This window comes from Doryrhamphus excisus, chromosome 10 (genome assembly GCF_030265055.1).
Source record: "Doryrhamphus excisus isolate RoL2022-K1 chromosome 10, RoL_Dexc_1.0, whole genome shotgun sequence".
Taxonomy (NCBI): domain Eukaryota; kingdom Metazoa; phylum Chordata; class Actinopteri; order Syngnathiformes; family Syngnathidae; genus Doryrhamphus; species Doryrhamphus excisus.
The window spans coordinates 10,002,616-10,016,775 of NC_080475.1; the positions used below are offsets into that span (position 1 = coordinate 10,002,616).

General features: G+C 39.0%; 1 protein-coding gene across 2 annotated transcripts in view; it reads left to right on the forward strand.

Annotated features, from left to right (window-relative positions):
• The first annotated feature begins 3,453 nt into the window (after positions 1-3,453).
• LOC131137556 (potassium voltage-gated channel subfamily D member 3-like) overlaps positions 3,454-14,160 on the forward strand; it is an 80,444-nt gene continuing 69,737 nt past the window's right edge. The window contains exons 1-2 of one of the 2 annotated variants that reach the window (XM_058085660.1): positions 3,454-3,863; positions 4,246-5,427. In XM_058085660.1, coding sequence (XP_057941643.1) covers positions 4,325-5,427 — 1,103 coding nt within the window. In that variant the 5' untranslated portion in view covers positions 3,454-3,863; positions 4,246-4,324. The remainder of the gene's footprint in view (positions 3,864-4,245; positions 5,428-14,160) is intronic. The other variant, XM_058085659.1, reaches the window with a different exon arrangement.

A 14,160-nucleotide genomic window follows, 5' to 3' on the forward strand; every position in this document is an offset into this window, starting at 1 on the left:
TCATTGAAAAGGCCAGTGTCCACACGGTGTTTATGGGATTATGTGTGTAAAAGACTGCCGGGGCATATTTTTGTCAAAACCAATTTGAATTCAAGGAATTTGGTCATTTTGGCCTTTCCGAATCCCATCAAGGTATGAGTTTGTTTATCCTTTAGAACAGGGGTCTCAAACATGCGGCCCGCGGGCCAAATGTGGCCCGCAGGACACTAGTTTGAGGCCCCCGCCTTGGTATCATGTACCCAGAAAAAATTATTACGTTTGATTCATGTTCATGTTAAAGGTTAAATAACTGTTAATAGTTATCCTCCCTATCCGTGTGGAAGTGGTAAGTTTTTTGGCTATTTAAGTTTAAAGGAAATAACTTGAAGGCTATCGTTTAGGTCGCTGGCTCTCTAGTTTGCGAGTTAGCATGTGTCTCAAGACCCTGCAGTTGCGCAATATGTTGTAAATAAAAAGAGTATAAATGTGACTATAGTCGTGTTTTGTCATGTCTACAGGGCTCTAATAATGCTTTGTTAAATTTTAATCTGAAAAAAAATAATTTGTCTACCCACCAACTATTATTTGCCGTTTTATTATTATTATTATTATTATATTTATTTATTACTGATTGATTGATTTTCTTTATTCTTGATTTGTTTATTTATTTTTCATCTTATTTTGTGTAGAAAAATAAAAAGTAAGATATTTGAGAACAGTGGAATGTTTTATCAGAGCTTTTCTTGTAGAAAATTGGAACCAAAGCGAAGTTTTTTAATTTTTTTTGTTTTTAATAAATGCGTTTTTTTGTTTTTTTTTGTTTTGGAAAACCTGAGGCGGCCCAGTCTCACCCAGACCCTTGCTCCAGTGGCCCCCAAGTAAATTGAGTTTGAAACCCCTGCTTTAGAACAAATGTACAGTAGGTAGAATTCTGTAAATGTACAGTATATTAATGACCTATGATCAGATAAATGCATTGGCCGCAGAACCAGGAATACTGACCTTATTGATAGCGGACTACATAGCAGTACGTTAATATCCCAGATGACTTAATTAGGCTGCATTTTTTCATGCAATATGAATAATGTGGGGACAGAGGCACTGACGTGGTCTCAGTGTGAATACAAATCAGGACATTCGCACAATGGGATGCTTTGACACGTTAAAGTAACACACTCATTGCGCCTATAGGAACATAAATTAGAATTGGAATTAGAATGACATTTTGTTTGTTTGGAAACTGAGCGTTGTGCTCCCACAAGACGACACAAAGTCATTATGTATGACGGAAAAGATGAGCAGCTTCTGTCGGTGGTGAGTAAACTGGGGTTTAAATGCTTCATTGGGCACCTTGAAGCTTTTGATTGAAGTCAATGCTGCCTTGCTCATACCGTCTGTTGCGGATTATTTATCTCTGGTTGCGTAATTAATGAAGAGCTGGATCGGAAGTCAATTGGTGACTTGGTGTTCCGTCCAAAATTCAAGTCTGAACCCAAAAGTTGTCGAATATCAATATTTTTTTTCAGATGTGATGTTACTGGTTGACATGTCAACATACCATCTCCCATGTGATACTACTCAACCAATCAAATTTGCGTATCATTGCAACTCTTTAAGATTAAAGAGGAGAGAATCAAACCAAAAAAACGAGTTGTTGCCTCTCATTTACTGTGCCGTCTTTTTCCAGATTGATTGTCAATTAAACATTTTAAAGATTCTGCGGCAGTAGGAAACCCCCCAGGTTGCTCCTTCTGCATTCATCTCCGTGACTTTGCCTCTTTTAGTCACTGAGAGAACTGCTTCTTTTCTCATCCGCTTCCAGTACTTTATCTCCGATGGGTTATTTTGAGTATTCCCATATTTAGTTCTATTATGAAATATGGCAGTTATCATTAAGAACATTGCAGTCGCTCCATGTACTACATAAGTTAGTGCATGATCAATTGTGGTTGGTTAAAAAACTGATTGGCAAATACATTATTATGGCAAAAACATATATGGCAGACAGCCGATGCATATCCAGAGACCATCGGACCATCTCTGACCCTTCTCACCCCCAGCATGGGCTGTTCTCTAGCCTGGGGTCGGGCAGAAGGCTCTGCAGGATCCGCTGCAGAACAGCCAGATTTAGAAACAGCTACTTCCTCCTGGCCATCAGACTACCGAATGCCAAATAACCCCCACCCCCAATAAAGATTTTTAAGATGTGTATACTGTACATACAAACTGTTTTGGACGTGTAAACATTCCTTAGTAATATTAGTTACCTCAACTAACAAAAGAACCGTTTTGAAACCAATTTCATAATGCACTTAAGTTTAAAACATGTTTTTTGAGGAATACCTGGAATATGAAATGATTTAAAAAAAATTATTACAAAGATATTTCAAGAAAACAACCTGACCGGGTCATTTTTGACCCACTTATGGAAGGTTGGGGTAGTAACACAAAAACAAAAAATTCTTAAAATGTATAAAAGGTAAGTTAAAAATGTGAATTACATGATATAAAAACATGTTTTTTGAGGAATACCTGGAATATGAAATGATGAAAAAAATTTCATTACGAAGATATTTCAAGAAAACAACCTGACCGGGTCATTTTTGGCCCACTTATGGAAGGTTGGGGTAGTAACACAAAAACTAAAAATTCTTAAAATGTATAAAAGCCAAGTTTAAAACATGTTTTTTTAGGAATAACGGGAATATGAAATGATAAAAAAAATAATAATTACAAAGATATTTCAAGAAAACAACCTGACCGGGTCATTTTTGACTCACTTATGGAAGGTTGGGGTCGTATCACAAAAACAAAAATTTCTTAAAATGTATAAAAGGTAAGTTAAAAATTTGATATGATAGCAAAAACATGTTTTTTTTTAGGAATACCTGGAATATGAAATGATAAAAAAAAATTCATTATGAAGATATTTCAAGAAAACAACCTGACAGGGTCATTTTTGACCCACTTATGGAAGGTTGGGGAAGTAACACAAAAACTAAAAATTCTTAAAATGTATAAAAGCCAAGTTTAAAACATGTTTTTTTAGGAATAACGGGAACATGAAATGATAAAAAAAAAATAATTACAAAGATATTTCAAGAAAACAACCTGACCGGGTCATTTTTGACCCACTTATGGAAGGTTGGGGTCGTATCACAAAAACAAAAATTTCTTAAAATGTATAAAAGGTAAGTTTAAAACATGTTTTTTGAGGAATACCTGGAATATGAAATGATAAAAAAAAAAATAATTACAAAGATATTTCAAGAAAACAACCTGACCGGGTCATTTTTGACCCACTTTTGGTGGGATTTGTGGAAGTTTTGACATTAAACCAGAAAGTAAAGTGCAACACATTCATTAATTAAAAGCTTAACGTAATATAAAGCCTTTTTAGAAGAAAGTGATGATTCCAACTGAGCGCTTTTATATCATATTCAACACGCTTCATCCATTTTGTCAATGAACGCCGAGCGACGTCTCACATTGATGCAATTTTGTGTCTTTCACGGAGAGAAAGAGAGAGAGAGAGAGAGAGAGAGAAAAAGCGAGAGAAACCAGGAGAGAGACAGAAAGGGACGCTCACGCTCCTCCCTCCTTCTCCTCCTGCGTCTCGGCTCTCTGTTCGCAGTATAGCCGAGAAGCGAGCGTCTCCCGGCGGCTTGCTCTCCGGCATCCCTCCGCTCAAGCGGGATGCAAAGCGAGCTTACCAAGCTGTGGTACCTCCACTCTTCGACACTTTTCCACGCCATTCCTAATCTTTATGGGTGATTTTTTATTTCATAGACACGCATTTTAATGTGGAAAAAAATCATTACTTAAACGGAACTAAACTGCTGTGGAAGTAGGACGCCATTTATGGGATGGAGAATTTCCAGTCGGTGAGTTGAAGCTAAAATGTGTTATACTTCTTTATTTTGTAACGAAAACGTGAGGTGCTTTGAACGCACCAGGTCGTAAATGATGCTTTCAAGAACTTGTTGATATTGCTACTTAATGTTGAGAATTTAATAATGGTTTCATTATTTATGTTTTGTCATTTGTTGGTGAAACTCAACAGGTTAGAACGGCTCACTGTGATATCATTTGGAATATTTAGGATGCTAAAAGTTGTAGTTTTGTTGTAGTTGTTGACTTAAATGTATTTAGGATAAGATGGTGATGTTTGGAAATTATACTTTGTGATTCCAATGTATTTTTATGACACTCAAATGTTTGTTTACTATCTTCAATTGTGTCCATTCCTGTTCCTTGTGTCCTTAGTCGGTGAAGATACGCTGAAGTCAAGCTGGTTGTGAAGGTGCAGGACTTGTCCCCCCCTACGCCCCAGGCCGGAGACAATATGGCGGCGGGAGTGGCGGCATGGCTTCCCTTTGCCCGGGCGGCGGCCATTGGCTGGATGCCTGTGGCTAATCTTCCCATGCCCGTGGCGCCGACTGAGAAGAACAAGCGTAAGGATGAATTAATCATTCTAAATGTCAGCGGACGACGATTCCAAACCTGGAGGAATACATTGGACCGCTATCCGGACACCCTGCTGGGAAGCTCCGAGAAGGAGTTCTTCTACAACGAAGAGACACAAGAGTACTTCTTTGATCGGGATCCTGACGTGTTTCGAAGTGTGTTGAACTTTTACCGCACAGGCAAGCTCCACTATCCTCGTTACGAGTGTATTTCGTCCTACGATGAAGAGCTCGCGTTCTTTGGCATTGTTCCGGAGATCATCGGCGACTGCTGTTACGAAGAGTACAAGGACAGGAAGAGGGAAAACGCGGAACGTCTAATGGACGACCAGGAGGACAATAAGGATGCTAAGCTCCCCAATATGACCTTCAGGGAGACAATGTGGCGGGCTTTCGAGAACCCTCACACTTCCACAATGGCGCTGGTTTTCTACTATGTCACCGGCTTCTTCATCGCCGTGTCCGTTATCACAAACGTGGTGGAAACGGTCCCCTGCGGTTCCGCGCCCAATCAGAAGGAAGTTCCATGCGGCGAGCGCTACACCGTGGCCTTCTTCTGCATGGACACGGCTTGCGTCATGATCTTCACTGTGGAATACCTGATGCGTTTATTCGCCGCACCGAGCCGCTACCGTTTCATGAGGTCCGTCATGAGTATCATCGACGTGGTGGCCATTTTGCCATATTATATCGGCTTAGTGATGACGGACAACGAGGACGTGAGCGGCGCCTTTGTGACGCTGCGGGTTTTCCGTGTGTTCCGTATCTTTAAGTTCTCCCGTCACTCTCAGGGCCTTCGCATCCTGGGCTACACTCTGAAGAGCTGCGCCTCCGAGCTGGGCTTCCTGCTTTTTTCCCTCACTATGGCCATAATTATATTTGCTACCGTCATGTTCTACGCAGAGAAGGGTTCAAGCTCCAGTAAATTCACCAGTATCCCGGCCTCCTTCTGGTACACCATCGTTACTATGACAACCCTCGGGTAAGAACACAGCAGACGCCTCTTTTATCTGCTTGCAAGTACATGTGTATGCCTCTATATGTGTGTGTGTGTGTGTGGGGTTGACTTTGTGGCCCCAAAACACATCCAAATGCTTCCTTATTTTTCAAAACATATGACACTTGAAGGCTGTAGAGAAACAGCAAGCAGTTTTTTAAAAATAATAGCGTTCTTCTGGGGCATAGCAGCCATCAAGATATTCCCTTCTCTCTCGCTTAATGGTTGTAGCCTGTCCTTTATACACCAAAGATAAGAGCGACTTGGGCGATTACACTCGTAGAAAAAAGGGGATGAGTTGAAAAAGGATTGCAGTCAGACAAAAACAACGGCTTGGAAACCAGATTACGGCATTGTTTCCATTTCTGACCCCCCCCTCTCTCTGTGCTGAGATCAATGCACTTTTAGAGTCAATTCAAGCTTGGACTTTATGCTTTCATGGCCATCTTGGCTTTTTCACACACTTGTTGCTGGCTATCAAAAAAAACGAGAAGCTGCACAAGGTGACCAGAAAGGGGGTTGCACCTCAGTACCAGCAAGAAAGAGGCGGAGCTAATGACACAGCCTCTTACTGTGATTGGCCGGCAGCTCAATCAAAGTAGTAAACACCTTACTCAACGGAGTTGATGACAAAGTCTATTCTGTTCTTTCTGTGCATTTAAATAGAGGAAAACTGCTAGCAAAGCAGCTAACAATGATTCCGATAGAGTCCAAAAAAACGATAAAAACCAAAAATGTTTTATATGTATGCTTTCTGTGACTATGCAATAGCAGGAACATTCGCGCTCACTGGGATGCCAAATAATGGAATGGCTGTATCTTCCAGCACATGACTGCTTTTCATTGAGCTGGTAGATTCAATTCAAATACACAAACGATGCAGCAAACTCCATTCGCTGACAATACCTGGTAGTAGTCATGTGCGGATCAGTACTGCAGTATCGATACCGCCGATACCACATAGTATTTAGGCCAGGGGTGGGCAAACTACGGCCCGGGGGCCACATATGGCCCCCCAAGTGTTTGAATACGGCCCGCCCAATCTTTCAAAAGTATTTAATTTAAACTCAACATACAACCTGGCATCATGGCCTGAGCCAACCTTTTGATGGTTGTATCAATTTCGTTGTTTGACATGGTCTGTTGTTTACAAAGTGCTCCTGAAAAAAGAGACACAAGCACATAATAATAATAAAAATTAAAATAATAATAATTATATTATTATTATAACTATTATGATTATTATATTTATTATATTAATGCTAATTATTATATTAATTCTATATAATAATATTGTTATATTTGCATATTTTACATAATAATAATATAATAATTATTATTTTAATTTTATTTTAATTATTATAATATTTTATTATTTTAAAAATATTTAAATATAAATATAAAATAATAAATAATAATAGCAGATTGCATGACAATTTTACAGATACAAGAATACCAGGTGGACTGTTACGTGTAAAATATATAGTCTAGCCCCCCCCCCCCCCGGAAATTTTGTTATATCAATGCGAGTCAAAAAGTTTGCCCACCCCTGATTTAGGCTCTGTAATCGATTCTCAAATGAAAATATTGACGCTTTGATACATCAGTTATTTGAGGACGGGCACAATTATTGAGACGTCGTCCACATAAAATGCGGTTGTTTCTCTGGTGTCGTATATTGTTTATTTTATGAACTATATGCAATGATTTAAAATGTACCTGACATGTTTGGTTTATTGGAATTGAATTGGTGTTACCGATACCGGCTTGAATTTTATTCAGTATCGAATCAGAAAAAAAATCAGTGGCGTGAAGTGTGAGAGCGCAGTGTCACTACACCAGAAAAAAAAGTTCTTCGTGTCAGATCCTAATAATAATGCTGCTTTAGCTTGGAGGGCTTTACTGGCGGTATTGGTGCGTCCCATTACGTGCATTGATAATTGCCTCATACTGGCTGTTTTTTCTTTCTTTAGAATGCACAGGATTGTGGATGATGGGCAGAATTCCAAGAAAGGTGCAAAAAAGGGCATTTTTTTTCCATGTACTGATGAGCCAGTGCTGGATTGTATGGACAAATGAATTAGCTATGAGTCGTCTATGCTATTGTGATTAATACACAGATACAGAACTTCCCACCGGATTGACACCTGAATGACTAAACTGGTCTCTTGTTGCTTTTAGTACTTGGATTGTTGTCCACTTGTGTACACGACGGTTTGTATGAGGTGGGGTTAGTTGTTGAGATTGACCTCATCGATAAAGCAAAGCCAGAAGTGGGTGTCAGAGTGACAAATGATGTGGCCCACTACATCTGCTGACTAACGTAAAGATGCCTGACAACATGGCGTCTGCACTTGGTTAACGTCATAAACACATACAGATATTGAAGTATGTATTTGTCTATTTGCTCTGCAGACAAATACAGTAAACCTCGGATATATCGGATTCAATTGTTCCCACTGGTTTTGTCCGATATAAGCGAAATCCGTTTGTCCGTTTTACGCATATATCGGATTTATATCCGGTATATGCGTAAATCGGATTTTATCCGTTATAAAAGGCACTTCCTTGACTATGTTTCCAATGTACCTGGACGCGCAGGCAACGCTGCAAACGCTGCAAATGACGTCGTATAGCGGCCTGTCACGATTCGGCGAATCGGAGCGCCACGATGCGGCCATACGATATATCCGAGGGAAATTTAATGGAAATGCATTGGAACGGGACTGGAGATTTTGTCCGAAATAGGCGAAATCCGTAAAAAATCTGATATATATGATTTTTATTGGAAATGCATTACAGAAAAATCAGTTCTTTTTTTTATCTGTCCGTTGTGAGCGAATTTCCGATATATCCGAGTCCGATATATCCGAGGTTTACTGTATGTCCGTGTAAAATAAATAAATACTCTTTGTGTTACGTCGGATTCAGGGTTCCCCGGACCAGACAGAACCAACTTAGTTAGTGACCACTACCTGATTGCTGAGCTGATCGGGTCTTCTAGATCCTCAACCTCCTGACCTCATTCAATAATGCCTTCGTATTACTCAAACTCGTCACATCGTCTTTCAAAAAACGCATCAGTTTCACCAATACTCGAAAAACCTAGCCGCTCAACTACAAGATCATTTACTCACAAACTAATCTCGACTAGATCGTAAGTCAAGAGTTATCCTCGACAGTACACTAGCATTCAAATACCTTGGAAATACATTGGAATCAAATACTTCGCAACATCTCCTGACTTGGACCCTCTGTCTCCTAGCACTCCTACTGAAACTGAAATTAAGACCTTGGTTCTTAATTTTGAGGTTGCAAATTCAATTCCCCTGTACGCCTTCATCATGTTGTATTAAATTACATTTAACATTCTGTTTTTTGTTCTTCTTAAAGGACCTTCATATGAATTTCATTATTTCTACAGCATTTCAATACAGCTTCAGCTCAGTTTCAGAACTATTCTGATATCCATTGGATGTTTCAGCATATTTCCACAAAGTTTCAGTCCAGCTTCAGCTTCCAAACGGCTACCATGTTCATTCTATGTTTCGTTTTCTGTCCTGATGCCTTGGGCTCAATCTTTTTTGGGCTCTGATTCTTTGGTTTTGGAGCATTGTTTCAGGTCGCTACATATTAAATTCTGTGTTTGCATTAATCTACCCATGTTGACTGGTATGATGACATGCTGGAACGACGATTTTCTGCTTATGATTTCTGTTTGCTGGGTCTTTGTTTATTTCATAATAATCCAGAGAGGCGGTCGCTGTGTGTGACTGGCCAATCTGAGAGCGTGAAGAGTGAATACATAATGAGCATTGTCTTTGAACCCAAATATGAATAATGACGAAATCGGCAAAAATACATTATCAGTAACAGATACTCGTTCATAACGAGTGTCCAGCTCATCTCTAGTCTTAATGCTTGGAACAGAAAAATGGCAGGGGACAGTATTTACTGGCTTTGCTCTGGCCTCGCTTTTTGCTGACATTATAGCATGACTAAAAGGCTTAGCTAAAATCCTACAAATGAAGGACGAGCAGGCACACATTGACCAGGCTTAAAACTAAATCACAAACATTTAGGGCCGAAGCTGAATTATCTTATTTGTAATTAAATTGATGTTGACATTTGAAACATTAAATCATACATTTTCTCAACCTTATTTTTTGGGTGAAAAGTCAGGAATAAAACATGTACTGTATTCTATATTATATTACAATTTACCACACTTGTTCCAGGCACCGTTATAATTATATTTGTAGTGTTAAAGATGAACAGGGCAAATACTAGGTTTTATTCCGCTGAATTGTAGCGTTTTTGTGTCCTTGTTAAAATATATTATTCCTGTCATTGTATTTTCACATTGCATTTACTCTTTTTCTCCTTTCCATTGATTGACAATGCTGTAGAGTTCCTTAGCCAATCATGACGCAGAACACAATGTGCATGTTCTCAAGTCAGAAATATGGATTGTGGATTATGGCCAACATTTTCCAAAAGTGCAGGTTTCCTTTAAGAAGGACGAGGTGAAGACTTTTTGCTATGGCAGCTCCTGGGGAACTTGAAATATGTTCCAAGCAGTACTGCGTACTTTTCTTAACTTTGCCTACATATGCAAAATGAACTCCACAGCTGTGCTGAGATTGGAATAGTATCCAGCAACTATAAAAAATATGCTTTATGCCGTGTAGTTTTACTACCTGCAGTGGACAAGTGTGTTACTGACAGGAGACAATGATACCGCCAATGAAAGCACTGACAGCTGAAACGACAACTGTCGAGGCAAAGTGACCAATTTACTTGTTTTGCCTGAGCTGAAGTCGCTAACAATGGCAAATAGAGTTGACAGACAGAGGATTAAGGGATATACGGAAGGGTGTTACCAAGGTAACTAAAGCTTGGAATGATCGACCGACTGTCATGGTGAAGAGCGTGCATTTTGCTTTATGATCCCCATGCTGGCAGCTCTGAGAGATTACAGCCAAGTCCGAGGGATGATAAATAGGGGCGACATGAGTATTACTGGTTGCACGGTAACCCGGTAGTAGCATTTTGGCTTGGCGGTCAAGAAACCAAGTGTTGTTTTATCTCTGTTGATTTTGCATTTTTCTCCCACATCCCCAAATTATGCATTCATTATTGGAGACTCTAAATCAGGGGTCTCAAACTCAATTTACCTGAGGGCCACTGGAGCTAGGGTCTGGGCAAGGCTGGGCCGCATCATGTTTTCCAAAAAAAACAGAAAAATATACAAACTTTTTCAGTGCTTTGGTTCCGATTTTCTACAATAAAAGCTCTGATAAAACATTCCACTGTTCTCAAATATCTTAATTTTTATTTTTCTGCACAAAATCAGATGAAAAATAAATAAACAAATCAAGAATAAAGAAAATCAATCAGTAATAAATAAATATAATAATAATAATAAAACACCAAATAATAAAAACTTAAGAAACCACATATAGTTGGTGGGTAGACAAATTATTTTTTTCAGATTAAAATTTAACAAAGCATTATTAGAGCCCTGTAGACATGACAAAACACGACTATAGTCACATTTATACTCTTTTTATTAACATATTGCGCAACTGCAGTGTCTTGAGACACATGCTAACTCGCAAACTAGAGAGCTAGCGACCTAAACGGTAGCCTTCGAGTTATTTCCTTTAAACTTAAATAGCCAAAAACTTACCACTTCCACACGGATCGGGAGGATAACTATTAACAGTTATTTAACCTTTAACATGAACATTAATGAAACGTAATATTTTTTTCTGGGTACATGATACCATACAGCATCCATATCAAACTTAAACATTAAACTTTCATATCAAGGCAGGGGCCTCAAACTAGTGTCCTGCGGGCCACATTTGGCCCGCGTGCCGCGTGTTTGAGACCCCTGCTCTAAATAGTCTGTAGGTGTGAATGGTTGTCAGTCAGGGGTGTAGCCCGCCTCTTGCCCAAAAATCAGCTGGGATCGTCTCCAGCTCACCTTAATACAGAAAGGAGATGGAATAAATGAAATTTATGACCGTTTATGGCAACCGTATTGTTGTATTTTTTTATTCTGGACCCAGATATTCAGTTATTTTGACACATGTCAAACAAATCATAATTGAAATCTATACTGAATATTATTACCAGGAAAGTTATGCTACTTGGTTGTGCTTTAAAGTGTAAACTTATGTTTACCATTTTGCTTTTAAAATTGTACTGTATTAATAATCCTGCATTTTTCGATCTGTATAATCCTTTCTTCATGCCAAATTTGGATGGTTTCCTGTTCTTTGAAAGGCGGTCAATATGATATTGCTTGCATTAAATGCATTTAAAATGCATTGTCCGGTATGTCTTTATTTATAAGGCAATACTGACACTGCTCCCAAGCTATTTATGTACATACATTGTCCAGCAGAAAAATATAATTTACTGTTTCCGCTCACAAAACTTGTATTTTCTGAATGTAAAAAAGATTTGTACCGAGTTTGGTAGAAAAGCGTTTTAGTTTGGAGCCCATATTGTGTGGAAGGACTATGCTATAACAGGAACAAATGCTTTTAAATCAATAGTTAAATGTAGGGCAGATGCTGAAATATGCAGCAGCTTCTCCTCATAAACCTTGAATTAGACCTCGATAAATAAAGGTAAAAAAAATACCCTGTTTATCAGCAAGGGAAGAGGACAGAAGGAAGATCCAAGGGGGTTGTTATGTCTAACGTGACTGAAGGATAATTCACAAGGAGACGTTATCAAGCATGTGCTTTATCTTACATCCCATTTTTTTCAATCATGGTCTTGTCATGCATGCAAATGCCGTCCGGTTATAGGACACTATGTCCGGTCAAACCTCATCCCAACTAACTGCTCCAAAGTAATTGGAGTGAGGCTCAAGGTCCTGTGAGGAGGGGGGGGGGGACAAAAAAAATGCACATCTGATGTGTCGAAAATTTCATTATGGAAACACTTTACTTTCTTCCTTGTTTCTCTCTCACTGCTTGTCACAGTAGAGTGCCTTCAGCCATGTTGCCTGGAAAAGCACTACACTTACAGTATGTCCACTCCTTTAATTCAATTACCAGCATGCGGACTGGTTACCGAACAGTATGAGACGGTGGTGAAAAGTTTGAATTCCGTTGCCTGTGATAAAAAGGCTCACATGCGGTGTATAACTGGAAAAAAGTCAGTGACTGATGCACGATCGTGCCTGCAGTTTTAAAGTACATATGCAGCGTGTAGTCATTTTACATTTACATTTAAGGTGCATACTGTAACGTATTGAGATGGGTGTAATATTTTAGCATGGTAAAATATAGTCATAAATGCAGGATGCTTGATGCCGCTCTTGTGATGCTGTTCAAGTGTAATGCTAATGTTGTGGCCAGTCAATGCATGGTACCGTTGGCATGGTCCGTATACTGCTAACTGAAAAATTAACAAAATTCTTATATTGTAGCACGCCTGTTTTATGAAGGACAAAAATCGGTCACGCTACTATCGGTCACGCTATTTTGGATTTTAATGACACCTCAAACATATGAACTGATGCACGATCGTGCTTGCAGTCTTAAAAAATATGCGGCGTGTCGTCATTTTACATTTACATTTAAGGTGCATACTGTAACGTATTGAGATGTGTGTAATATTTTAGCATGGTAAAATATAGCCGTAAATGCAGGATGCCTGATGCTGAAAAATTAACGAAATTCTTATATTGTAATACACATGTTTTATGATGACTTCATGGAATCAGACAAGGGGAAAAATTGGTCACGCTACCCAAATTGAGTTGTTGAGAGTTTGCGCATGCTACGGAACGAGTTTACCATGGAACTTTAGATACAAACCAAAATAGTGGCGAACTGAAGAACATCGGGTGGTTTCAAAAAACCTGATTTTGTCCAAAAAACTGAGAAACATTTTTTTTTCTGCAGAAAACTGCTAACTGAAAATTAACAAAATTCTTATATTGTGATGACTTCATGGAATCAGCAAGGAGAAAAATCGGTCACGCTACCCAAATTGAGTTATTGAGAGTTTACACAACACTACAAACCAAAATAGTGGTGAGCTGAAGAATATCGGTTGGTTTCAGCGAAAACACCTGATTTTTTCGAAAAAACTGAGAAAATTTATTTTTCTGCAGAGAAGCAAATTTAAGCAGAACGGTGACTGACATCCATATTTTGGATTTTAATGCCAACTCAAACATCTGAATGGTTGTTTACTTCTATGAAACAACAAAAACAACTCAGGAAAAAAGTTTTTTGATGACAAAATAACTAAATGTATTCCCAAATTTAGAAACCCCAAAACATCATTTTACTGATGTTTGCATGTGTTTGAACTATTTACAGATGTGTGCACTACAAACATGTGTGTGTGTGTGTGTGTGCTGTCAATCCTCCGCGATCGAGACAGATTCCCAACCAGACTAACTCTGCCAGTCTAAGCCGCCTGTATTTTTGTCTCTGCTGAATTTGTCACTATTTCCCTCTGTCAGCACGCATTTCAGTAACTTCTGTCTTCTTCATATTCGAGCTCCCTACTGAAAAAAAAAAAAAAAAAAAAAAAAAACAGCTCCCAGCATCCACTGTGTTTTCGTGCTGGTATGCCGGTCTGGAGACAGGCTACCAGCATGACTAGCATATGTAATGTTTTCGTGCTGGTATGCTGGGCTTGCACGGAAAAACAACATATGGTGGTATGCTGGTCTGGAAG